This window comes from Chiloscyllium plagiosum, unplaced genomic scaffold, assembly GCF_037043375.1.
Source record: "Chiloscyllium plagiosum isolate Xiang-an unplaced genomic scaffold, Cpla_swu_hap1 HiC_scaffold_48, whole genome shotgun sequence".
NCBI lineage: Eukaryota > Metazoa > Chordata > Chondrichthyes > Orectolobiformes > Hemiscylliidae > Chiloscyllium > Chiloscyllium plagiosum.
In genome coordinates this window covers 8,000,349-8,027,888 of record NW_028270186.1, presented here as the reverse complement: position 1 = coordinate 8,027,888, position 27,540 = coordinate 8,000,349, and the positions used below count along the sequence as shown (strand labels likewise).

At 43.2% G+C, this 27,540-nt stretch overlaps 1 protein-coding gene across 3 annotated transcripts in view; it reads right to left on the bottom strand.

Annotated features, from left to right (window-relative positions):
• Positions 1 to 1,265: 1,265 nt before the first annotated feature.
• The window catches only part of sema4c (sema domain, immunoglobulin domain (Ig), transmembrane domain (TM) and short cytoplasmic domain, (semaphorin) 4C), a 124,284-nt gene continuing 98,009 nt past the window's right edge, over positions 1,266 to 27,540 (bottom strand). For 2 of the 3 annotated variants that reach the window (XM_087984256.1, XM_043681283.2), the window contains 9 exons: positions 26,002 to 26,118; positions 19,148 to 19,299; positions 14,869 to 15,044; positions 11,397 to 11,541; positions 8,707 to 8,929; positions 6,945 to 7,060; positions 6,006 to 6,157; positions 5,304 to 5,365; positions 1,266 to 4,389 (listed from right to left, as the gene is read on the bottom strand). In XM_087984256.1, coding sequence (XP_087840382.1) covers positions 3,548 to 4,389; positions 5,304 to 5,365; positions 6,006 to 6,157; positions 6,945 to 7,060; positions 8,707 to 8,929; positions 11,397 to 11,541; positions 14,869 to 15,044; positions 19,148 to 19,299; positions 26,002 to 26,118 — 1,985 coding nt within the window. In that variant the 3' untranslated portion in view covers positions 1,266 to 3,547. The remainder of the gene's footprint in view (positions 4,390 to 5,303; positions 5,366 to 6,005; positions 6,158 to 6,944; positions 7,061 to 8,706; positions 8,930 to 11,396; positions 11,542 to 14,868; positions 15,045 to 19,147; positions 19,300 to 26,001; positions 26,119 to 27,540) is intronic. The other variant, XM_087984255.1, reaches the window with a different exon arrangement.

The following is a 27,540-nucleotide window of genomic DNA, read 5'->3' as shown; positions in this document are numbered from 1 at the left end:
TTGTACAAACTGAAGGAAAGACTAATTCACTTTCTACATTACAGAACACATTGTTGCAACTGATCTGAGAATGCAACTTTTGATTTACATGTGGACAACATACATAAAGTATGATATCCTGGAAAAGAATCATTCCAAAGTAATTTCATTGAATGTTTGCTATCCATACTATATCTATCTTGCAATTGTGCTTCCAATTCAACCTGGGATGGTATACTTTTTCACTTTGTACACCCCAGTCCAACATCAGCATCTTCAAATCATTGTCAACATTTACCAGATACACTCTCCAGTCTGTAACTCACATTCTAGCACAGTTACAACAGCACAGCATTAATCCTGAAGACCTCAGGGTCCACATTTAGACACCCCTTCCTCATTTGTATTACCCGACAAATCCAGTGATAGTCAAAATTTATTTGTGGCAGCATGGGCAACAACACAACAATTATTAGGGGAAACAGACAAGACAATGCTCAAATCTAAATATGAGTTCACAATCCCTCTCCATGTTGACTCATCCCAGATAGTGATTTCAAATCCTGTGAGGACATTGCAGTCTGTCTGAAATGAAGGCTGAAGTGTAATTTATAAACCGTCAATATTTATTGGCTCACTTTTACCACCCAAGAGGACCAGACATAGTGCATATGTAAGTCCAAACACAGAGAGGCAAATTCCACTGACCCAGTCTACACCTGAGACTTCAACAATATGACAAACTGTCATTCTCTCACTGTGATCACAATTCAGTTTACTCTTGGCCCCATCTCAAACCAGTCAGATCCACCGCTCCAAGATCACAAGCTAACATCCCCAATAAGCTGTACTCATTGCTCAAGTCAAAAGTTTGAGCTGACATGAACATCATTTCAGCAGTATCACAGTGAAACTGACACCTTGTCTTAAGAACTGAACAGACAGGACTGCAATAATCCTTGATTCTAATCTGCATTACAAGTCGCATTTCTGAAATAGTGATTTGAAACTTAACATGCCTTCTTCAGGATGCAATGTGAATGAAGGTGCTGGGAAAACTCATGATTTCCACAAAACATGACAAGAGGATCTTCTCTGCCCACCCACGACAACAAATTATGCTCTCATTTGAGGGCTATTTCTATTCAACACTACCTGGGAGGAGTAGGGTAGATGTCCTTGATGGCCTCACCATTGTGTCAAATGGAAAGTGAAATACAATCCAGCCAAATTATATCAAAAAGCAACCATTTCACAGTAAAAATCAACACAAAACAATTATTGGATACAGTGTATCATTTATTTTTAATCCTTTTAAAATTGTTATAAAAATATTTTAAATATTTTAGACTGTACAAGACTTAAATTACATGCTGAGCTCAATAACTTACATTTTAAAGTACAAGTGAGGAACTTCAGATGCCAGCACATCCTGCATAATGTGCTAACAAAAATTCACAACTCTTTGCTCATGCTTCCCTCCCCCCAACAAGGGCAGAAGAAGCACTTCCGTTTTTTACCTCCCTCTTGGACACACCAATTAAACAGTTGGGTGAACCTAATGCACAGAGGTTCTGACCGAATTCCTCTTCCACCAACTAACTTTGCATTTGTAAAACATACACCTATTCCAATAACATTTCAAGTCCAGGAGCCATTAACTGTTGCACACTCTCCCCACATCTGCCCTCTGAACTACACACTGCATTCTTCCCTTACCAAGCTTGAACACATGCTTTTCCCTCATTCCAATCAGTATACCAAACACTACCTCAAACCATAGACCAGAAACTTCGTAGTGTCTTCACAACAATATGCAGATTTACAGTATGTACACTGCACTCAAAACACAGCTGCAATGGTTCTCCAATGAACTTGCTATCCATCCTAACATTACCATCCTAAACCTCTGATCACACTGCCACCATGAGCACCCTCTAAACACGATGTTTGTCCAGAAATCAAGGATTCTCTTCAAGAGCATCACTTGTCTAACATCTTCACCAAACTTCAGCATTGGCCACTGACAATAAGCAAACAATATCTAACAAAGAAGCATGCTCCTCATTCTATACATATCCAATTCCCATGAAGGTCTCCATGACTCGTTACCATTTGACAACTGCTAATCACTGACTGAAACCTCAACACCAATGATTCACTGTCTGTCAAACATGCACTTTGAAAACCACATTTGATTTGGTTACAAACACATCTCAAACCAAATCCTGTACTATGTTTGTACAGAGACCACCTAAAATCTTAGCGGTTGATTTGTTCCCAAAATTCTGTGTGCACTTAGACAAAAACCAAGCCAACTCTTCATGAAACTGATGCAAAAGCCAAAAGGTTGTCTCTATTCTGGAACCATGTATCAAAGTTGCACTTGTCCTTGACACCAATGAGCAGCAACTGGTGGGCATTTTAACAAGATCACCCAGCAAGGCACCCTGAGCAGGTCATAATCAGAAGACATCACTAACAGACCACTCACTTCATTCCCAAATCAAGAGAACCAATAACCTTGTGGTGTGAAAATAAGCATTTGTTTCAGCATCACATGCTGTGGTCTTGACACTGCGACGATTTTGACTCAGCGCAATGCCCATCTTTGAACTTTAACACCAAGAATAATCTGTTAGCTTCACTGCAGCCGCTTCTGGTCCACTCTTAAATTCAACTAAGAAAAAAATGGAGCAGAATTAGATGAGGAACATACCATAAGAAGATGCAACAGAATCCAGGGATACACGACATAACATGGGTAGACATAACCAATGCAGACAGTTATCACAAGCAACAAAACACATTGTTTCATGATTCAGAGAAAGCACATAATTGGAAACAGAACTTCCAGTTCTGTTTCTAACCTACTCTGCTTCATCAGTTCAATGTGATCAGATTAGAGAAAAAGACTGCAACTAGAACAACATATTCGAAATACCACCCCCCAAATAACCCATGGATGGGAGTTGAACACACACCAGGTGAGCTCACTTGTACTCACACCAACAGTGACACAAAGCAGACAACCACTGCTATGAACCTCAAAAGCTCACCATTGTTGGCAGTTCATTTCAAAAAATTCTCAGCCAGTCCAGACCCAATTAACAGCAAAACTAGCTGAAGACTTGACCACAACTTCAGCTTCATGCTTTCACTTTGTGAAAACTATTAAATTTGGGGCCAATTCAGCAAAACCCTCAACAAGTTGTTACATTTAACTTACGTGATACTGCAGCAGCCACTGTGAATCACACCAATCACCACAAAGCAGCAAACAGACCCTCATTTGGGGAGTCACTCATCCTGTTCACGGTTTAACACCAAGTTTGGTGACAAAGATGATCAGTACAGTGTATATAGACATTGCGTTAAGTTAATGCATTATGTTTTGGGCACTTCTGCAGTACGCAATCTGATTTGTTAATCTTTTCAAAGCAGGTGTGTATCTTGCAGAGTATATACATAGTCTTCATTGACTCCATAATTCAGTGTTTGTTTATCATTTGTCCTATTTACACAAAAGATGAGGTAGCCTTCTGCCAAGTGGAAATCCAGCCATTGCTCACACCGAGGACTCCTCTGGATTCGCATCAGGCAACATCTGACGCTGCTTCAACTTCTTCCTTAACTCTTCAGAGAATGGGTCCACACCATCCTCTCCTAGCTGCAGCCGGATATAACCATTTGTATTTGCACCACGAATGTTTGCCAGATTGAGACGGGTGGGTGACTGGACAGCCGTGGGTAGGGGCTGCCCAGGAATTCCATTAGCAGTGCCATTGTGAGATGGTGAGCTCCCATTCTGGCACAGGGCATGGCCAGGTACAATTTTCAGGGAGCCATCAGAGTAATAATACGAAGGTGACTCCCACAGCTTTTCATCAGAGTTCGATGTCTGACTAGGTATGAACTTGGTACCCTTGGGAACCTCTTTTGGCAGGATACGCTCTGTGGGGTAAGCATGAACACACTCTACTTCCTTGGTCACCTCTGGTTTCTCCAGCCGCTCCCTAAGCTTGCGGTTCAGGTAGATAACTGCGCACAGCAAGCAGAGGCAAACCACTCCCAGGACAAACACACTAAGCCAAACCAATCCAAAATTGCTCACTGCCGCTCTGCTTTCCAGGGTCATGGCAGGATTGGATACAACATTGAGCAAGTACTTTCCCACCAAATCTGGCTCATGTTTCTCAACAGAGAAACACAAATAAATGCCACCTTGTTGGATCTGTATGTCTGATATTAACAGAGATTTGGACTGAACTTCATAGTTGTCGTAAGATACTTCAGCAAGATCTCGCTCTTCAAATTTCCACTTGGGTACAGCCAGGTTGGAGATGAGTTGGCATGGCAAGAGGATGGTAGTGCCAGCTACAACAGTCAGGTTCTTGATTTTCACAACACCTACAAGGGCATGATCAGAATAAAATCAGAGCAGTCAACCTCACCTTAGTCACAGCAACAGGGCTCAGATAGTCATTCCATGAGTACACATGGATTTACTGAAATGCTTTACATTTCAGTGCTATCTGTGCACCCTAAAAATAAACATTTTAAATAGATAATTAGCTACTTCTAAAAATTCGAATTCTAAAAATACAAACTGCTAATGAGCACATCCCCCACAGATTTTTAGACAGCCAATACATGCACATGACAAAAACCAGGGCAAAGTCCCAAGCTCCTCTTCATCATGATACAGTGGTGCACTTCATGTCCGTATGAGAGCACATGAAGTTCTCATTTCATGTGTCAACAATTATATCAACAACTTGATCCTCATGTCCACTTGTATTTGAACACCTAACATTCAGATAGGTAAAAGGGCAACAAGAGCAGACAGAGTGCAAAGGACTCTTCAACCAGTGTGAAAGGTCCTTTGAATTTCAGGTATTTACAATGGACAAAAATGTAGCGTCAACTAGATTAGTTACATATACAGTTAACCAAATTATACAAGCTTGGCAGTGCACATGAGCAACAATTGAGATTCTCAGCATGCAATTGCTCTAGACCAGAAGTAGAAATAAAGCTCTTGATGTTAAGCCAGAGTAGCTGCACAAGTCTCATCAGAACAAAACTTCAGACAAAAACATGCACGCTTCCCTGAATCAGTGACACCAAAAGAGCTGCCAGTGCAGGCAGAGGAAACAAGGGCACATCAAATCCACCCCATCCATCTGCATGGAGGTTTATAAAGCATCATTTCCTCAGGCTGTTTCTGAGCGCACTGAATGCAACTTCCCTGTCCATCTGCCTAATGTCATCATTATCGTGAAAAACCATTGAAAACTGTCCATGTCTCTCAGTTGTGTTACCTGGAGGGTGACGACACAGCGTGACATCAGCAAAGCCAACATCCTGTACCATATCAAGAAATCTGTAAGAAACAAAATAAATTGTCTGGAATTAACCTTGACCAAAATACATAAAACACAGTAGTCCAGAACGATTCTGTTCCACAGATTTGACATGAGTTGAAGCACATCCAGTGGAACGTTGAAATCTCAGCATGCTGAACCTCCACAGCAGACATACTTTTAACCTCAATTCATTTATGGGCAGTTTGACTTGATTTGTCATCGCCACTCTGCATTTCATATCCTTCTTAGAGTTCAACAACTGAGAAGTTGAGTAATCACCAATGCAGCTCCAAGCCTCCAACTTGACACAAAACATTTATGAAATCTACTCCATTCCTTGAAATATACTATGGTCTGAGGGGTGGAGGCCACATTGAAACTGCACAGTACAACTCAAAAGATTTTCACATAAAATACAGCTTCCTGGTATGTGGAGCATACCATCCTTGGACACTCAGGAGTGCAACATGAGCTCCCATTTATCCCAATTCGTTGGCATTTTCCATCATCAGCCCAAACCCATATCAAATGCCCCAGATGGATTACATTTTAGACCTGGGCACATTAGGAATGCCACTATTTGAGTTAAAAGGTACCAGTTGTGCTCACACTAAAAAAAACAAACAAGTCTATCACAACACAAGACTCGATCCTTACCCAGATGATTCATCAACGCTCATGCATCCCCACTTTGTCCAGGCACAGTATGGGTCCCTTGCCAAGATGCAATCCACACAGCTTCTGTACTTCTCACAGTCTGCAAACGGCACCTGAACAACCTGACTGCGAGATCCAGCAAACAGGAGTTTCTGTAGCAAGGAAGGGGAGAAGAATGAACTTCATGCCCACTCTGAATACCAACTTGCATTCACATAGGACCTTTACAATAGGGCAGACATTTCAAGGTCTTTCACAGTATTTCCAACAAAAGTGGCTGTTGAAGAATGTAACAATGCAGATTCAAGGACTTGGGAGAAACATTAAGCAACGCACATAAAAAACGAAGAGTACTAGCACTCCACACATGAACAGCATAATGATCTTAGGGGATGCTCAACAGGAACTGTGGAAAAATGGCAATCACTTAAAACAATTTCAAACTGCAGTCAAGAAATTAAACATTGATATATTGGTATAGCAGGACACCACAGAGTTAATTCATGGCAGGATGTAGGTTTGGAGTTACAGAGCTTCAGAATCCACAGGTCCTCTTGGTCAAGTTCAGTGTTATCTAACACTAAGTTTCATCATCCAAGCATCTTTAGAACAATTATTTTGGCCAACAAGGCAAGGAATACAACCTACTAAGTTTTCTTCAAACTCTGCACAACAGCAGTACCTTCTACCATTCTCAAAGGTAGATAACATTGCCCGGTTTACTAAGTGGTGCCCTTTAAGCCCATCACATTGGACTATTCTCCATCGCTCATCTGTGGTATGATCGACTGTTAATACTGTGATCTTGACAAAGCAGAGTAATAACATTAAAACAAACTGGGGAGCTACACAGAACATAGATTAAATCATTGACTTATTGGATGGAGCTAAACAGAGCTGTTGACGGTCATGCTGAATAAACATAGAGGACACACTTACTTTCTTCTTGGAGATGGCTAAGTTTTCAACTGGCTGAGGGTCCTCAAATAGCTGGAGCTCTTCAATAATGTGTATCTGGGAACCAATCATTACAGCCTTGTGCAGCCATCCTCTACCTAAGGATTCAGAAGCAAACACATGCCAGGAACTGTTTGACATGGAAACTCCATACATATGACATTGCTGACTCCAACCAGGGAACTAGAACAGAAATCAAGCTGTTTCAGCAGCACATGATGGTCATCTAAGTTTACAATTTGTCCTGTCCCAACAAATGTACAACCCTATAGCTGAACGCTGGATGTTTCCTGACCCTTGCAAATGTTCATGTTTAACACCATGGGGCACTTTCCCAGATTGAAGATAGCACATCTTACAAGCAAACTCACGGTCAACAGTGGGACAAAGGCATTCCAAGAGAAATCATAAATTTTCCCTATGTTATTAATCATGTTCTTTCTGTAAATTCACACAGAAACAAAATCCAAAGTTCACTCCAGTATCACATGACTCCAATTGCACGTAGTTTGCTGTCCATTTGCTTCAGTGAGCTTTTTCTCTGTCACTTTATGCACAGTGCTGGGCCACCATTCACTGCTCATTGCACTTTGGAAAGGGCAATTAGGATCTACTCTCTCTGCAGTAACCTGCCCCTTAAACAGTCTAACTCTATCAGATTTCTTCACCTGAACATGACGTTGGTGAACCAGTTCAAGGTTTACCAATTTACATTCATTTAACACACTAGCCATCCAGCTAATGTTTAACTCCAAAATTTCCTGGGCACTATCAGTTTTAACGTTCACATCACAACCAAAAGATGCCCAAAGCCATTTTTTGTTAATGCATAGTCTATCTGCACTTTGCAAACTGCTGTCACCCCAGAAAAAAGGCAGGCACCAGCTGGCACTGTCACAACCATGCAAAGCTCCTCTTCCAAAAAAAAGGCATTTATATTCCCCTGCTTTGTTTTTAATTCATAATGTAAATTATGTGCACATCATTAATTGAGCAAGCACTTGTTGCACATGCCAATTGATCTGACAGAATGGATTGTGCCATTTCAGGGAGTTCACAATACATACAAAGTTACTCTTCACACAGGCAATTTAACCAAGCTTTTTCCCTGAAGGACCATTCTGAGGCACTTAAGTTTTTACAAAACCATTAACAGTAATTAATTATACAGTTTGCAGTTCAGCCATACCTTACAGCAGTCATAATATTCCTGGTATCCCTTCAGTTCAAATTTCAGTTCCTGCTACTGTGACATTTGCACCCACATCTCTAAAGTATTAGCTTTACTCTCAGATTTACCACCATATTTCTTTAGCACTGCCCCCTCCCCTTCTTCAAAAATCTGTTGAAAACTGTCACTTCAGATGCATAGGCCAAAGCATGTCGTACACACATCCACAAAGCTACAGGTAGAAGGCACATGACCTTCTTTTCCACAGCAACTCTCTTAAAACCGTTATCTTGAATTACCAACCCATCACTGCCATTTCCCCAGCCTTTCAAACCTTCATGGTCTTCCACTGGGCTGACCAGTTAAACATGAGATTGGATAACATAGCTCTTCTTTCAGCCAGAATTAAGTGGATATTTTCTTTTGGACCACATGTGCCAGACACTACGCACAAGGAACTTGGTAACAACTTACAGAAAAAACTGTGACACTTTATTGAACCCAGATTGCAACACTAAAGACCTACTCTCTGACAGACTACTGTAAATCTTCAAAACCAAAAAGAGGACTAACCTGTCCCAATGAAGAGGACTATGTACTGATTCCCATTCACAGCCAATGCCCAGTCCACCACAATCTGTGTGTAGTTAATGTTTTTCTGGATGAGTAGAGGTTGATGTCCGACAGGTTGAACGAGATCGTCCATCAGTGGATGCTTCTTCGCGAAGTTAAGGGTGTTGTCAGGCAACTCGAGTGAAGTGTTATAACCAAGCTCCCTATGGTTGTTTGTGATGCACTGGAAACCAGGACAAGATCATGAGAAAATGTTAGCAGTTTACATTCAAATTCTTACATGCAATATTTGGAGATTACCCCTTAGTGTTACAAGCATAACTTAGGTATTTGTTCTGCTGACAGATTTACTGGCATAACAATTTACATTTACTGCTGCACTTGATACTACAACCCAAGATCTAGTAACTCCATCTCAATCAAGATGATTGTAACTGGCCAAACAACATTGACACAAGGCAAGTTCCTGGGATATGTTATACATTGTTGTAACAACAACAACAAAAAAGGTCTCAAGTCAAGCTGACAGTGCATTTGACACTCTTTATCCAGGATCTGCCAATCAGATTACCGATGGTTCCAATGGCCCAACTCAATAGTGGAGTCAAAAGATGTTTTTTTAAGTGTCACTGTGGCCTTTCCTGCAACAGATCACTACAATAAACAGATACCCTATTTTATCAAATACCACTCTGATAGAACCAAGATCCAAAATATACAAATTTAAATCATGTCGAGGGAGTAATCCTGACAACAACAGCCTGAATGCACACTAAATTCAATACTGATCAATGCTCTGTCCCAACTACTTCCAAATTGCAATTAGATACCCAGACATGTGATACTGGGTTAAAATCAACGAGGAGAAAGTGAGGACTGCAGATGCTGGAGATCAGAGCTAGTTTGTAGAGGGAGGAGGAGAGCTTCTTCAAGGAAGAACATTCCTGAAGAAGGGCTTATGCCCGAAACATCGATTCTCCTGTTCCTTTGATGCTGCCTGACCTGCTGCGCTTTTCCAGCAACACATTTTTAAGATCTGCTACTGGGTTTCCTGGGATGCTGCAAACTTGAACCATACTGCTGAAGGGACAATTGAGTTTAGCTTCTTATAATAATCACTTTGTTTGGGAAAAATTTGTTGCTGGGCGCTTCTGACATTAAATCAGCATCAAGTAATTCAACTGTCACACACTTAAGATACAAAGAATCAAAAGATGTACAGCATGGAAACTGACCCTTCAGTCCAACTCGTTCATGCTGACATGATATCCTATAAAATCTAGACTCTTGTCAACAATTGGTCCCATATCCCTCTACACCCTTCCATCATATTCCCATCCAGATGCCTCTCAGATGTCGTTATTGTACCAGCCTACTCCAAGTCCTCTGGCAGCTCGTTCCATACACTCTCCACCCTTTACATGACCAAGTTGCCCATTAGGTCTCACTTCTTTCCCTCTCACCCAAAAGCGATACCCAGTATTTCTGGACTGCCCCAACCCAGGGAAAAGACCTTGTATATTTATCCTATCCATGCCCCTCATGATTTCTAAACTTCTGTAAGGTCACCCCTCAGCCTCCAATGCTCCTGGGAAAACAGCCCCAGCCAATTCAGCCTCTCCCTGTAATTCAAACCCTCCAACCCAGTCAACATCCCTTGTAAATCTTTTCTAAACCCTTTCAAGTTACACAACATTTGTCTCATTGCAGGCAGACCAGAATTCTTCATAAGCAGACTCATGGTAAACTCATGCCCACAAACGGTAGTTGATATTGAATAAAAGTGAATAAAGGAAGCTAAATTAACCAAAGGACCATAACTTTTCCCAGAAACACAATCTGGTTTTAAGCAGGCCTGATGGACTGCAAGGGAGCAGAAATGCCTTTCAGGGACACACTGCTACTCCCCCAAAGGAATAACCTGAATGGAAACCCAACCTGCACCTTGACCGCAGGCCTCCACCTTCCACAAAGTGGAGACTTGTACTGACTTATAGCTTCACAAGTGCTGCTCAACTCCTGCAGACTGAACCTCATCAGCATTGATTCAGTGCAATGCCAAATTAGCCAACAGCAATGTACCTCCCTCATGGCTTCATGCTTGCTGTCAGTCCAGACCATAGACACATGCTGCTCAAACTGGTATTCAGTCAGGGATAGTCCATGCTCAGAACACTGCTTCTGTGTGTTCTTGTCCAATGACAATAACATTTCAATGTCCAGCAAAATTATGTTTTAAATCAAAACTCAAGAGTACCCACAAATGTGAATTTTGCTTCCAATGCAAACAAACATAGCTATTTGTTACCATCACGAAAAACAAACCCATGTATTTATCCAATCAGCATTGAAGGTGTATTACCAAATATTGAAGGATTTGAAGCCAAGACAGAAAACAATCAAATAAAGGACATGAACTTAGCTTAAGAAGATGAACATGAACAGAGACAGGAGGCAGCTTGAGTACAGCAGACATCTTAACATGGACAGGTTACACATAATAGCCCAGCATGGTGATATATATCACGTGAACTTATCTCCAGGTAAACTCAACCTTACCAATGAAGTGCTAAGGGAATTAACATAAAGAAGGGGAATTTAAACTATCTTCTCCACGTTCTCTGCTGGAATTCATCCAAACAGTTTGTTAGTTATGGAAGGATCAAGATAAACTTGCGCCAAAAACTTACTGCTCCAGGCCGGGGACTTGGCACTTTGTCAGAGTATCGGCCCCATTTCTGTGCCTGGTCCCGGTATTCTTTGAAAGGTCCATCAAAGGCACGTTGAATGTCTTCAATCCGGTACTGGCAGACAGCAGACATGTCCACATCAGCCCTGTAAGCAAGCAGTAAGAGGTCATGACACCCAACAGGCTGCTAACAAAAATTTCACATTAAAGCTCTCATTTGCCATCACAGCAGAGATGAACAGACTGACATCAAATGAAATGCAGTATCACCATTGTTCAGTCGGCACTTGGCATCCAGCACCAACAGATGGTTATTGCATTTATCAGAAGTGCTTCAAGCTGTTCCATCACTCCTTTGCCTAAATCTCAGTTACGTTCCAGCTCTACTGCCTCACACAGAGAGGTACAGCAACGTCATACTGTCTGGTGCCGTGGATAACACTCCTGCTTCACAGCACCGGGAATTCAGTTCCAGCCTCAGCCGACTGTTTGGGGTTTGCATATTTTCTGTGCCTGTGTCTCTTGCCACAGTCAAAACATGTGGACCTTAGGCAGATTGGTCATATTAAGTTGCCCACCATGGTCCACGAATGTCAAGGTTAGGTGCGTTAGCCATGGGAAACACAGGCTCGGGGAGCTACATGTGGGTGGACATTCTTCAGAGGCTTGGTGTGTACTGCACAGGCCAAGTGACCTGCTTCTTGACTGCAGAGGTTCTACAATGCTATTAAACCCATCTTGCAATGTCTTCACATCTGATGGTACAGTGTATGTAGTACACGAAAAAGCCAAGCTTTTACTGCCAAGTCCTGGAGCTTGACCTCAAACTTTAGCCGTTGACCAAATCTTTCTATCTCTGCCATATTTTCAGCATGCTCCATTAGAGAATGATGTTCATGCTTGGAAATAAAAGATTGCTGCAGAAATAACTAAGTGCTGAGGGAATGTCCTCATTTCAAAAATCTGACAGCAGTAACTCTGGAAAGCTGGAGGTCTTAGTAAAAGTGCTCTGTTAGCCCTAACTGCAGCTTTTCAGCCCAAGACAGGACAGTCAACTCTGATGTAACACAATAGCTGCAATCTTGTATTATATCCACAACTTCCACAACAGCTGCGCCATTTAAACTAATGGGGCCAGATTTTGCCAGTATTGGTATCAAAGGTTCCTGTTCTACATATAATGGTTGAAATTCTGTAAATGCGTTGAAACCAATTCATGTGGAGGAAACACACATCATTGCAGAACCGACTGTACATCATTCATTAAGTTGCAAACGACTACGTCTACCAAAGCAAAAAATTACCATGGATCAAAGCACAACTGATTTACAAATTTGCAAGCAGTCAATGTAATGCTACAATTATAGAAGCCTGGTCTGAACCACAGCTCAGATACAGACATGTTTCCAATATATTTGACAACTGCTCAAACACATCCAAATCTAACGTTTTGCATTCTTGATCAAGTGCACAAGTTCATCAATACCATGCCAATTTCGTTTTGCTCATCCACGTTGGCTGCATTATTTTTTCTTCTCAATAGATATACTAATCACAGCTTGCCTGCCTCAACTCTTTTCACAGTTCTCTTTTCACACAGCATTTGCACGTTTACCCTTTCATAATTGCAATTAGTGGATACATTTTTTGGACGTGTCTTCAGCAAAAACTTGGGACAAGCTTTTCATCACAGAATCAGTTCAACTGAGCCACAAAACAAGGTCTCCTGGGTAAATATTCACCCCAAGTGGAAGTGCGTCCCTGAACTCACAATAAAAGCCACATTTCAGCCTTTTTATAGGTAACGAGCTCAAGTTGAGGGTAACAGACAGAAACGTCAGCATGTTCGGAAATCTAATTCCTTCCTGCTGGGATTGTGTGTTGCCTTCTGTGCAGAGCAGAGCAGCAGTACCTGCATCTCCCATATTGTCTTAGCAATCACCCTCTCACCCCTCCCCCCGTCACCCACACCAACTTGATCACCTGTCTCACACAGTTTGCAGTCTAACTTCTTCCTGATAAGGCAAAAATTCTCCAGCCTGTCACATTTGTCTAATTCTCCAGGGACTAATCAACACAAAGTCTCACTCATGCAGCCTGCACAGCACACATTTGCAGCTTTTATTCCCATGTGTTCTTCACACACCAGCTGAAATGGGGAGACTGACTTCCTCCCAATTGCACCATTTTACTTGCCAACAAAAACACAACACACAATGTTTCTTCCCCTACCAACATCTCTCATCATACCAAACACTTCAGTCAATCCCCAAGAAAGGTGTACTCTGGCTCAATTCTACATGCATGGGCAGGTGCCCCAGGAGCATCTGCCTTCAAATGCGAGGAACTGCAGCTTACAATGCTAGTAGGCTGTGGCCATTAAGACATTGCATCAAAGCAGAGCTTATCCATTATGGGCACAAGCAAACTGTCTTCATTGGGAATCAGTGGACAGCCATCTTGGATGAGGACAACACTTGGTGTGACTTTTGCCAGACTTAACTTGGCAGCAAAATGACCCTGACTGGACTAATTACTCACTTCACCTTGTCCAAACCTTCATGATCCAATGGCTAATCTGCTGGAGTGAAGAGGAATGGATGCTCCAATCACCAGCTCTGGGTATAACACAGGGAGCCAGATGCAGTGAACCAATATCTTGAATTTTGTAGCACATCTTCGCAATAACATTGTGACCGCACTTGCCAGTGTAAAAAAAGTCTGACAGGAAGCCATTCACTCCAATTTCATTTGCAACCATGACATTTTTTTTACAGCTCAAGCTGAACTTTTCACTTTGCTGCATGCAATCTCTTTCTTCCTCTCGAAGGCTAGATCAACTTAGAGTGGGTGTATTGCATTCTGACAGACTAAATCATCGACAACAAGGTTCCAGTTGAGCCAACAACCTCCCTTCCCCTTGCACGAACAGTGGGAATGATTTCAGTGTTGAACCAACCATCCCTGCCCTGGCGCCAGGTCCATCAGACATCCAAACAGTGCTAAAATCCCAGTTTCCTCAGATCTCCTCCTATTTTAACCCATCCTCTATCAACGTAGAAACTACATACTGAGCCCCAAGACGCAGCAAATTTCGCCAACTTCACGCAATGCACAGGATGACTCAAGCAATATCAAGTAGCAAATGAGCCATTCTATGGCTTATAGTGGTCACATGTGGGACCACATGACATATGAAGGCTACACTCAATAGGAGTGATGAGGCTCTGTCCCTAGATCAATTCTTTCCCAACAGAGGTGAGGGATTATTAACCCTGGACAGATAGCCAGTGAGTCAGTCCATGATACTGCCTTATGGACTTGAGACACCACCTGGCATTTGAATCAACCACATATGTACACGACTGTCTCAGCCAAGTGCTTTTGAAAAACTCATGACCAGAACAGTACTGGGAGTGCAAGTGAAGTCTTGATGGCAGGAAAAATCAGAATGGAATCCCAATTCAACTTACCATTGTGCCTGGAAGATACCAAAGAACACAGTCTTCTGCCAAGTGACATCATTCAGTGTGTAAGTAGTCTGGATCTTGTTGAAGTGAAGCTGTAGCTCGGGGACTGAGCACAATAAGCGGGCCTTCAAGAAAGTTGTCCATTTTTTCTGAAGAGTTCGAGCCCCACCCATGTCACCCTGCCATTGAGAAAAACCTTAATTTGCTTTTATCGAACAGCAAGTGCAGTCATTATCGACAGTAACAAACACACATTTATATTTGTCCTCTCCCCAACCCTGTTATTCACTGTCTAAGAAAAAACAATGAGGTTTTTTTATTTAGTTCACTGATGGCTATGGCAGAAGAATTTTGGCCATGTAACCAAAACCCAATCTGACCAAGATTAAGAAATGATTATCCCCAGCCATTAGTTCCCTGTATTTACATACTGGTGCAACATAAAACAGAGGCAGCACAGCGGTTAGCACTTCTACCTCATAGCACCAGGGATGCGGGTTCCATAGCAGCCACGTGCAACTGTGTGGACTTGGCATATTCTCCCAGTGTCTGCGTGAATTTCTTCCTGCAGTCTGATATAGTGCAGGTCAGGTGCATTAGCCTGGACAATAGAGATGGGGTGGGGGGGGAAGCTCTTCAGAGGGTCGGTGTGGACGTGTTGGCCCGAATGGCCTGTTTGTACACTGTGGGGATCGTATGATTCTGGGTCCTTGGAGGAGAAATTTAGCAATAAACGCAAAGCTTGGCTTGTCTAAAATGGAACAGAGCTCAAGTTGGGACTCAGTTTGCTGAATGAAGCAGCACATGAGTACCTGAGCAACAGGGTTATTGCTGGCAGCGTGGCATTAAACATTTAACTTGATCACTAATTCCCATTTCCCTACCTCGGGAATTCCCATCTTTCAAAACTAGCAAATGAGCAATTGAGGAAGACGTTGAATAGGCTGGGACTGTTTTCCCTGGAGCATCAGAGGCTGAGACATGGCTTTATTGAGGTTTATAAAATCATGAGGTGCATAGAGAGAATGAATAGACAAAGCCTTTTCCCTCAGGTGGGAGGGAAAAGAGTCCAAAACTACAGGGCATAGGTTTAGGGTAAGAGGTTGGCATCTGTTCTGTCTTACTTGATGCCCTCAGTAGTTCTATGGAGACCCAAGTGGAGATGCTGAATGGTTCACGAAGTGGTGCTTGTCCACCATCATAGCTTTGCATCACAATGTTTTTTGGAGGTGGTGGGGTGGAGAGATTACAAACAGAATTCAAAGTAAAAAAGAAATCATCAGCCACACAGCAATGAAGCACTGAATGGAAGCAGAGCAAGGTTGGGGAATACATGAGAGAACAGGGAACAACATGGACCCTGCCTTACAATGGATTTTGAAAGCTGATGCAATGAAGGAGGAAATTTCTTAGTAACAATTTACTGCAGGAATTAAGTGGTGGGCTAGGAACAAAGAAAAGGTTACAAAAGGCACCTGATGTTCAAGCGCAGAGGATGGGAGGTGACATTTGCAATGGTCATTTGGAGAGGGGAAGCTCACAAGCATAATACAATAAAAGGAGAACCAGTCCAGAATGAAGACAGAAGGATATAACAGATTATGTTAAATAAAGGACTACTAATTCTTGCCAGTGTCTGTAGTGATGGGGAGAAAGCAGTCAGAATGCACATCTGTACAAATGAATTTAAGACTTACAGGTCAAATCAAGAAGCTGATTTACCCGTTGTGCACATTATCCCTCAAGGCTAAAAAGTTGAAGTGATGGTTTGAGTCAGTCATATTGGTCCAACAAACATTGGTAGCATAAACATGCTTCATAACCATCAGGTAACTGTTTGAGCTAAGGCTCATCTACCAGGAATCTTTGAGAGTCTGCTTGACACAATCTCATTCAATTGAAGCATAACCTTCAGGCAATAGTTTGCCAAGAGTCACAGAATGCTGGCAGTGGACAAGTACATCAACAGGTACTTACACAGTAAATTATATTTCTGCCTTCCAGTTATCAGAATCAAGGACAGAAGGAGATGATGGAGAAAGGACATGTACACTGCCTTCAATACCATTACCAGGTCCTGACTTCTTTTGTCATCTTGCTTTTGCAGTGTTGGGATTTTCAGAACTTCATCAAAGTGAGTCTATCTGCCACATCACATATAATGCCATAAAACCTTTGGCCATTTCCTGGTGAGTAACATTTACTCATCTTGGAGGTTTCAACTTTCACATGAGTGAACAGCAAAATGCTGGTGAAATCATCACCTGTGACCTTGGAGCCAGAAAAAGTCTTTCACATGAACAGTTCAGCTCGTGTTTAAAATGCTCAGTATATGATGGCTAAAGTGTAATGCCGCCAAAGTAAAGTAATGGGAGAAATGGATTAAACAATTAAAGTCAGAGATGTAGAGCACAGAAACAGACCGTTTGGTGTAATTCGCCCTTGCCGACCAGATATTCTACATTACTCTAGTCTCATTTGCCAGGATTTGGCCCACATCCCTCCAAACTCTTCCAATTCATATACCCATCCAGATACCTTTTAAATGTTGCAATTGTACTAATGTCCATCACTTCATATGGCAGCTCATTCCATACACACACCACCCTCTGCGTGAAAACATTGTCTCTCAGGTCCCTTTGGTATCTTTTGCCTCTCACCCTTAACTTATGCCCTTACATTATGGACTCCCCCACCCCTGGGAAAATACCTTGTCCGTTTATCCTATCCACGCCAGTCATGATTTTATAAACCTGTAAAAGGTCACCCTTCAACTTCCGATGCTTCAAGGAAAACAGGCCCAGTCTAAATCAGCCTCTCCCTATTGCTCAAACCCTCGAACCCTGCCAACATCCTTGTAAATCCTTTCGGAATCCTTGCATGTTTCACAACATCTTTCCGACAGGAAGGAGACCAGAATTACATACAATATTCCAAAAGTGGCCTAACCAACGTCCTGTACAGCTGCAACATGACCTCCCAACTCCAGTACTCAACACTCCAAATCAATAAAGGAAAGCGGACCAAATGCCTTCTCTATGATCGTATCTACCTGCAACGCTTCTGTGAAGGAGCTATGAACTTGCACTCCAAGGTTTCTCTGTTCAGCCACAATCCCCAGGACCTTACCATTAAGTGTATAAGTCCTGCTCCAAATTGCTTTTTCAAAAATGCAGCACCTCACATTTATCTACATTAAACTCCATCTGCCACTTCTCAGCCCATTCTAATCTGAGGTAACCTTCTTCGCTGTCCTGACTGTAACAACATAACCAATGCGGATTACTTGCAAGACTCATGATAAAAAACCTAACATGTAACAAAGCACACCGGCACCAATCAGGAAACTCATCCATCATGCAATTTCCAGGGGAAAATATGGACATACGTGCTTTATTGAACTCAGAACTACTTGGATAGCCCACTGTTCGTGGCTGAAAATTAGAAATCTTACACAAGTTATCAGCATGAGTGGTGGGAAGCTCTTCACTGTTGGAGTTGCATGTGGAGCAGGGCAGGGCTTCTTTCTTGTTTTATCTCCTCTATCTTGGTCACAGACATGCAATTCGGTGTTAAAATTAGTGTCACAAGTCAAAACTTCAACTTGCACGTTGCAGTACTGCTGCAGACTAAGGTTGTGGGGGTCCACACTATACCATAACATGCATTTATGTCCTAATGTGATGGACTCTGTCTTGTTTACTGGCCAAAATGTTTGATTTAACACATTGATAACTGACAATTTCTGCCTTACTGATGGAAACAGTTATTACCAGTCACATCACCACTGCTTCCCATCTCCTCACATCACCGTGTGGGCGGCACGGTGGCACAGTGGTTAGCACTGCTGTCTCGCAGCGCCAGAGACCCGGGTTCAGTTCCCGCCTCGGGCGACTGACTGTGTGGAGTTTGCACATTCTCCCCGTGTCTGCGTGGGTTTCCTCCGGGTGCTCCGGTTTCCTCCCACAGTTCCAAAGATGTGCAGGTCAGGTGAATTGGCCATGCTAAATTGTCCGTAGTGTTAGGTAGGGGGTAAATGTAGGGGTGTGGGTGGTTTGCGCTTCGGCGGGTCGGTGTGGACTTGTTGGGCCGAAGGGCCTGTTTCCACACTGTAAAGTAATCTAATCTAAATCTAAAATCACACAACTAACATTAACGGAGACTCCTGATACGGACTATGTTGGCAACACCCTTTTCAGAAAAGCCACTATGGTCACAGTGGCGCTGAACCAGGCTCATGCAGGAGTCAGGAGGCAAGCCAAAATGTCAAAGCTCATCTTACCTTGCACACACGAGCAACCCTGGCCACCACCTGCTCTTTGTAACAGTCGTACTCAACAGCTCTCTCACTGAAGAAAAAGTAGATCTTATCATCATCCCCCATCGCACTGTCGGCACTTTCTTGGACATATGCGGAGCCAACAAAGTTTGGTTCTGAAATAAATAGACAACAGTCAAACTGCATCAAGGAACAACCCAACTGACTAGCTGGTGGCACTCCCCTATGTGATTTCAATCCCAAGTTTGGCTATTCCAATAATGTGATGTTTGTTTCAGGGACATTGAGGGTGAGTTGGAGGTTTGGATTAGGAATTGGCTGGATGGAAGAAGACAGAGGGTAGTAGTTGATGACAAAGTTTCTTCATGGAGTGCCGTCACTAGCGGTGTTCCGCAAGGATCTGTTTTGGGACCATTGCTGTTTGTCATTTTTATAAATGACCTGGAAGAGGGGTTAGAAGGTTGGGTGAGCAAGTTTGCGGATGATACGAAAGTCGGAGGAGTTGTTGACAGTGAGGAAGGATGTGGCAGGTTACAGCAGGATATAGAGAAGCTGCAGAGCTGGGCAGAAAGGTGGCAAATGGAATTCAATGTAGCTAAGTGTGAGGTGATTCACTTTGGGAAGAATAACAAAAAGATGGGGTACTGGGCTAATGGTCGGATACTTGGTAGTGTGGATGAGCAGAGGGATCTTGGTGTCCATGTACACAGATCTCTGAAAGTTGCCACCCAGGTAAATAGTGCGGTGAGGAAGGCATATGGCGTACTGGCTTTTATTGGTAGAGGAATTGAGTTCCGGAGTCCTGAGGTCATGATGCAGTTGTATAAGACTCTGGTGCGGCCGCATCTGGAATATTGTGTGCAGTTTTGGTCGCCATACTATAGGAAGGATGTGGAGGCACTGGAACGGGTGCAGAGGAGGTTTACCAGGATGTTGTCTGGTATGGAAGGAAGATCGTATGAGGAAAGACTGAGACACTTAGGGCTGTTTTCATTAGAGAAAAGAAGGTTTAGGGGTGACTTGATTGAGGTGTACAAGATGATTAGGGGGTTAGATAGGGTTGACAGTGTGAACCTTTTCCCGCGTATGGAGTCGGGTATTACAAGGGGGCATAGCTTTAAATTAAGGGGGGGTAGATATAGGACTGAAGTGAGGGGTAGGTTCTTCACTCAGCGAGTTGTAAGTTCATGGAATGCCCTGCCAGTAGCAGTGGTGGACTCTCCCTCTTTATGGGCATTTAAGCGGGCATTGGATAGGTATATGGAGGATAGTGGGTTAGTATAGGTTAGGTGGGCTTGGATCGGCGCAACATCGAGGGACAAAGGGCCTGTACTGCGCTGTATTGTTCTATGTTCTATGTTCTATGACATAAACTGGGAACTGTGAGCAAAAACCAAAAGAACAGATGTGCCAAGGGGAGGGGAGGTTACAGGACCCAAAACGCTAACTCCAATTTCTCTCTTCAGCTGCTGCCAGACCTGCTGACATTTTCCAACAATTGTTTTGATCTCAGGAACAAAGACCACCAAAGGTTTCCAAGTTACCCTCCTGATGAAGGGCTCGGGCCCGAAATGTCAATTTTCCTGCTTCTCAGATGTTGCCTGACCTGCTGTGCTTTTGCAGCACCACAGTCTCCAGTCTCACAATGATGTGTACTCCTTACAAACTAGCATCTATGACTTACAAGCATGCCTTTTCATAGATCAGATCAAAAAGTCACAAAGCACCCCTCCACTCCCTCCCTCCGCGATGGAGAAGAATGCATTTGACCATCTCCAAGTGAATAGTTGCAAATCTGGTTAGATGTTGGCACAGGGCTTGTTTCTGAGAGATCGCAACCCCCCGGCAGACTTCAGCAAGAGATCCCATTTTGGCATGTCACAGAATGGCATATCATAGACCAAGCCATCTTCAACCACTGGAACAAGCCAAAACTACCACACAATATTTAGTTGCTTATAATTCAGATCACTGACTGCTCTTGGAATGCTCTCAAATTCAGATCTGCAAAGTCTGCATCCAAACAGGAAAATGCCCTAATCCCATTCTCACTGACCAACTGACTTGGGCAATACTGGACAAGATAGCACAACAGCCTACTGAAATGGGCTGTTATCAGACAATGCATTCTGCAATGCAGCAAGGGTCCTAAACTGCTGTATAACAGAGGTTGACACTTGCATCCCAAAAGGCTCACATTACATCTGGCTGCCCGAACCGGAGTTACTGCATTATTGGTGGATTGGTAGTACACAAATAAATATAACTAGATTGAGCGGGGGGGGGGGGGAGTGAATGATGAAATGAGATGACCTTAAGCTGTGCTCTGTGGTTCCAATTTCCTAATGGCCACCCAAGAAATCAGGGTGCCATTACAACAGTGGAACCAAAGCAGACTGCAAAGGAAGAGACAATTTCCAACATTCAGCCCCTCAGTACTGATCTGTTCAGATTTCGATTTTCACATTAGTCTCGAAGATAACCTGATGTGCTGTGCTGTGATTCACTTGATCCACCCCTGTCAAATCCAATTTATATTTTTGACTCCCTTGATCACTTTGAAACAGAATTTTTATCTTTAAACTCCCACACTTAGGCCCTGAGACAAGATGCAGCAACCTTTCCACATCTTATCAAACCCAATCAACATCTTCAGTCTAGGCACCAATCACTAAATGATTGGTAGCCTCAACCTATCCACAGAATACAACCCTCTTGTTCCAAGTATTGATCCTCTCCCAGAGTGTCATGAAAGCTTCATATTATCTGCCCCATCTACTTCTGCAATCAAGGTCACAAGAGGAACACAATAATTGACATTTCGGGCATAAGCCCTTAATCAGAAATGAGGCTTGTGGACCAGGGAGGGGCTGGGGAGGTATCTGGGAATGCTATAGGTACATGAAGGTGGGGGAAAAGGTGATAGCTTGAAGAGGAGGGTGGAGTGGACTGGTGGGAAGGAAGATGGATAGGTCAAGAAGGCAGTGCCAAGTTGGAGGCTGAGGACCGGGGGAAGGGAAATGAGGAAACTGGTGAAATCCACATTAGGACCCTCCAACCACGCAGGACCAAAGCAAAAGATGAGGCGTTCTTCCTCCAGGCGTTGGATGGATAGGGTGTGGTGATGGAGGCAGCCCAGGAACTCCATGTCCTTGATGGAGTGGGAGGGGGAGTTGAACTGTTCGGCCACAGGATGGTGGGGTTGGTCGATGCGGGTGTCCCGGAGATCTTCTCTGAAGCGTTCCGCAAGTGGGCAACCTCTCTCCCCAATGTAGGGGAGAGCATATCGGGTGCAGCAGATATAGTTGATAACTTGTGCGGAAGGACAGGTAAATTTCTATCAGATGTTGAAGGATCCTTTGGGGCCTTGGACGGAGGTGAGGGAGGAGGTTCATGTGCAGGTTTTCGCACTACTTGCGGTGGCAGAAGGTGCCGGGGGGTGTTGGGTAGCGTGGATCAAATGGGCTCTCTGAAACACAGATAGGGTCACAAGTTGTCGCCCTGTCTCCCCGATGTAGAGGCGAGTTGGCATCCTGTCTCCCTGATGGAGACATGGTTTCAGAGAACAACTCTGGGACACTCATGCCAATCAATCCCACTGCCCCGTGGGTGAACACTTCAACTCCCCCTCCGACTCCATGAAGAACATGCAGGTCCTGGGCCTCGTCCATAGCCAAACCCTAACCACCTGACACCAGGAGGCAGAACGCCTCATGTTCCACCTTGGAATCCTCCAACCACACGGGATCAATATGGATTTCACCAGTTTCCTCACTTCCCTCCCCCCACCCCCACCTAATCCCAGATCCAATCTTCCAACTCAGTACCACCCTCTTCACGTGTCCGCTCCACCCTCCTCTCCGACCTATCACCTTTTCCCCCATCTTCATCTACCTACATTCCCCCTTCCATTTATCTCTCAGCCGTCCTGCCCACAAGTCTCATTCCTGGTGAAGGGCTTACGCCCAAAATACTGATTCTCCTCGCCTTGGGTGTTGCCTGACCAGCTGTGCTTTTCCAGCACCACATTCTTCACTCTGACCTCCAGCATGTGCAGTCCTCACTTTCTCCAAGATCACCAGAAGTCACTGAAGAACTTGCATGTATGTTTGAAACAATGTGGAGTTAAGGGCATTAAAGAGTCAATGTCAACAGCAGACCAGTCACTGTCAAGGTTAAGGGCTAAATGGCCTGCTTCAGTTTATCAGCTGAATTTGAAAATAAAACCACCCGTGACCTCCCTTTTAGATCTTAAGGGAAAGAGTTCAAAAGCAGTATTGGAAATGTGCTCTCAGCCTATGTGCTTGTTCTGTGTGTCTCTCCGACACACAACGTTGGTGCAAATCATGCATCACAAAACCCAAATCTCCCTGCACTTACAAACTTCCACTTAATCACTGTTGCAATAGCTAAATGCTTATTCTTCACACCAAATTTGAACTTGTCATTGTCCCATGTTGATACTCCATGTGCCAGATTCTTGTCCATTTGGTCACTGATTAACAACCATCTTCAGGAGATACCTTCTTCAGGAGAAAGTGAGGACTGCAGATGCTGGCGACCAGAGTTGAAAAATGTGGTGCTGGAAAAACACAGCAGGCCAGGCAGCATCCGAGGAGCAGGAGAATCGACGTTTCAGGCATAAGCCCTTTCCTGCTCCTCAGATGCTGCCTGGTTTTCGATTAGATTAGATTAGATTAGATTACTTACAGTGTGGAAACAGGACCTTCGGCCCAACAAGTCCACACCGTCCCGCCGAAGTGCAACCCACCCATACCCCTACATTTACCCCTTACCGAACACTACAGGCAATTTAGCATGGCCAATTCACCTGGTCTGCTGTGTTTTTCCAGCACCACATTTTTCATATCTTCTTCAGAATATAGTTAATAACGTATGGTGGTCTCATGTCCAATTTTAATTTATACTTATTCACTTAGCTTATCTAGGTCATTGCAGCCAAGTACCATGTATGCATTCTGTTTTCATCAGTCTTCTATTCAGGATACTATCCAACCCCTACACTGTCACCTTTGACTTTGTTCAGTGAGATGAAAAGCCTTCTGCAATCCAACTTCCAGGAGACACTATTGAATACAGAATGAACATGACCTCTTTCCTGAGGCACACTGAGGTACTGCAACCACATGTGAATTTCATTACATCCAGTTAGGCAAAGAGAAGTTCGGTCTCTGATTTTTAAATTAATTTCAGGACATACACAGGATTGAAAGCTGAGCTGTTTGAATTGAGTTAGCACTTGGCTATGAAACCAAAGAGTACCATGGATAGCCTAAATGTTGAGGAAGGCATGCTGAATCTTCCTGGGAATCTCAAGATAACCCCCCACACTGCAAACCAGTTAGAATATCATGAACATTTGATCATCTCTGCAGAAAGGAGGCTAACTAACCTATCAGTTTTGTTTTCTACCTTCCTGGCTTCATGACTTTAATGCTTATCTTTGATTCATGCTTGTTTGAAGTAACCTTGCCACATTTTACAGACTTTTCTTTCATACAGCCTTTAGAAACACCTCAGATCATAGTATGACATCCGTCTCCAGTTGAGCCTTGTCAGCCCATTAGTGGAATATTTGGTATCCTCCTCTCTGTCAATAACATGTTGTAATCTTGTGATTCTATCCAAATCTCAAAGGGCCACCACTCACTGGACTGACAATCTTCCTTCTCCAATTCCTATGCTGAGTCTTGCTATCCATGCACATTGCTTGCTAGCTTCCTCCTACACTTGAACATCTTTCTCCTGAGACTTGTCTCATGCCTTCTTTAACTGTTGATTATGACTTGTCTGTATACATTTTTTTGTCTCATAGCCACATGTGCCCAATTCACTTCAGACAGCTCCGCTTTCATTCCCACATATGTCCTGAAGATCATTTAAACATCAGAGACCCAATCTTCTCTTTGCTTAACTGGATATATTGAAATTCACGTGGTTGCAGTACCTCAGTGTGCATCAAGAAACAGGTCATGACATAATGCGATCGTAGTGTAATGCCAAGTCAAATATTACCTGCTCACTGCTGAGTCTCAAAATGTACTGTGGACACAAAATATCTCAAAATGATTCCATCAACCCATGATCCATTTGATAACTGCCTTTTTAATTTTTAGTCTTACTGCTTGGATTGAAGTCAATGATGCACATTGCCATGCGTTTGTCATCTGATATACTTTGTCCTACATTGGGGGTACTGTAAACCACAATCCCCAGGGACCTTGTTTTACAACCAAGCATCTCCACTCAACTTACAATCATAGCTGAACCAGGCACCTTGAATGACTGAACAAACGTCATCCTTGAAGAGTCATGATTTGGAAATGCTGATGTTGGACTGGGGTGTACAAAGTAAAAAAATCACACAACACCAGATTACAGTCCAACAGGTTTGTTTGGAAGCACTAGCTTTTGGAGCGCTGCTCCTTCATCAGGTGGTTGTGGAGAATCGCCTTATGAAGGAGCAGTGCTCCGAAAGCTAGTGCTTCCAAATAAATCTGCTGGACTATAACCTGGTGTTGTGTGATTTTTATCCTCGACGACAATGCGTTGCATCTACGTATTATCCAGTTTCCAATGTATCTTCATGATCAAAGCTTTCTGTTTTGCTGGTACAGTGCACCAGCATCTGGCTCTTGATTTTGACCCTGCATGTGACCTAGGCTCAAATGCCTTGGAAGCATTTCATGACCCAATGAAGAGAGACTTGCATTCCACAACTAACCTGGGTTTTACCTGACTTCATTCCAGCATTTCATATCTACCATGGGCAGTATTTCATTCTCCATGCACTCACTGATCATTGATAAGAAAATAAACCATAACAAAGACTTTACCATTGAGCCAGGACGCTAGATATTCCGTCTTCATAGAGTAGTGAGGCCCCAAGTTGCGCAGAATAACTGGTTCTGTGCCAAGGAAGTTGTTCAGCGTAGCAGAATATAACTCCCCATCTGCAGTGAGAGAGGAATAAAAAGCAGCATTACAAGCCAAATGTCACTTGTGTTGCAGAACAACTCATGATGTGATGCAAAAGGGAATCCGAGCAAACCCAGATGAGCAACTATTGCTCTGCTGTTTGGATTGGTGGGCTATCACTATCAGGCTCAAACGTCCTATCCAACCCTGTACAAGTCCAGACTCACAACATTGTAGACTTGCACAATTTGTTTCCTTGTGCACAATTGCCAAACTTCTCTCTGTACAATTTTAATCAGTAAACAATTAACAACTTGGACCCAGAAACCATTTGTAGTAGACTCTTTGCTCAGTCAGACTTAAAACAACGCAGAGTCCTTAATTTTCCTGGACACAGCAGTGAATTCATAAATCGTTTAGAAGAAAAAACAAAGTAAAATCATTGGGCAATCACCCAAGCTGCTGACTTCCAAATGAATCACTTAGACCTTGAGCGTCTTTCAGTTTGTTTCCAGGTGCTCATTTCACTGACCACTAGTTAAAACCTGTGCCACATCCTTACCATGTACACAGTCATGCACGTTCTCTCCAACTGCTGTTATCATTGTCAAGCACCTCAAACTTGCAGCTTGCTCCAAATGAGTGACAGATTGGATTTTGCACATTACATAGTACGGCTATACTCATTTATGACCATTTGTGAAGCATGAACTGCACCCCCTGTTCCTGCTGCCTCATGTGAGACCCATTTTGATTTTCTCTCAGATTGATCACAGTCAAAGTCATTTTTGTCCATGACCAGAATCTTCTTAACATGCTAGAATATCACTGTCATTGTGGTTGCTTTAATTTCAACATCCCATACAGGACTTAGTTGGCATGATTTGTTTTGCAACCAGACTCATTTCATTCACATATGCTTTTTGACCAGAGCTACTTGAACACAGTATGATCAGCAATCCTGACTTACTTTTTCCCCCTGCATGCTTCCTACCTTGAACAAGTGCAGCCAAGCTGAATAAGCTAACTCCCAGTACAAAGTATGCAGCAAATGGGTGAAGGTGCAATCTAAGACAAACCTGCACACCACTTACTTTTGGTCAATCTGCTGCAATCTTCTCCAAAATTGCCATCACTCGCTTCGGTCATATTCCGCTACTTTCAGAAAGCATGCAACTGTTACTTTCTGCGATTGAGCCAGCACCTAACTCTCAACTCCAACATATCCTAATAACTCAACTCAACTCCTCATTGGTCGTCTCCTTAACTAATACATGAAGTCATTTAGTACAGCAGAATAAAAAGCAGATAGCATTTTCTCTTGTTCTTAAACCGAATTCATGAGGAGAAAGGATGTCTTTCAAAGCTCAATCATGTTAACTAAGACTGCAGCAGAGCACTTCCAGTCAGCTACCAAATGTCGAAATGTTGCTTCCTTTTCTGTGATGCCTGAGCAC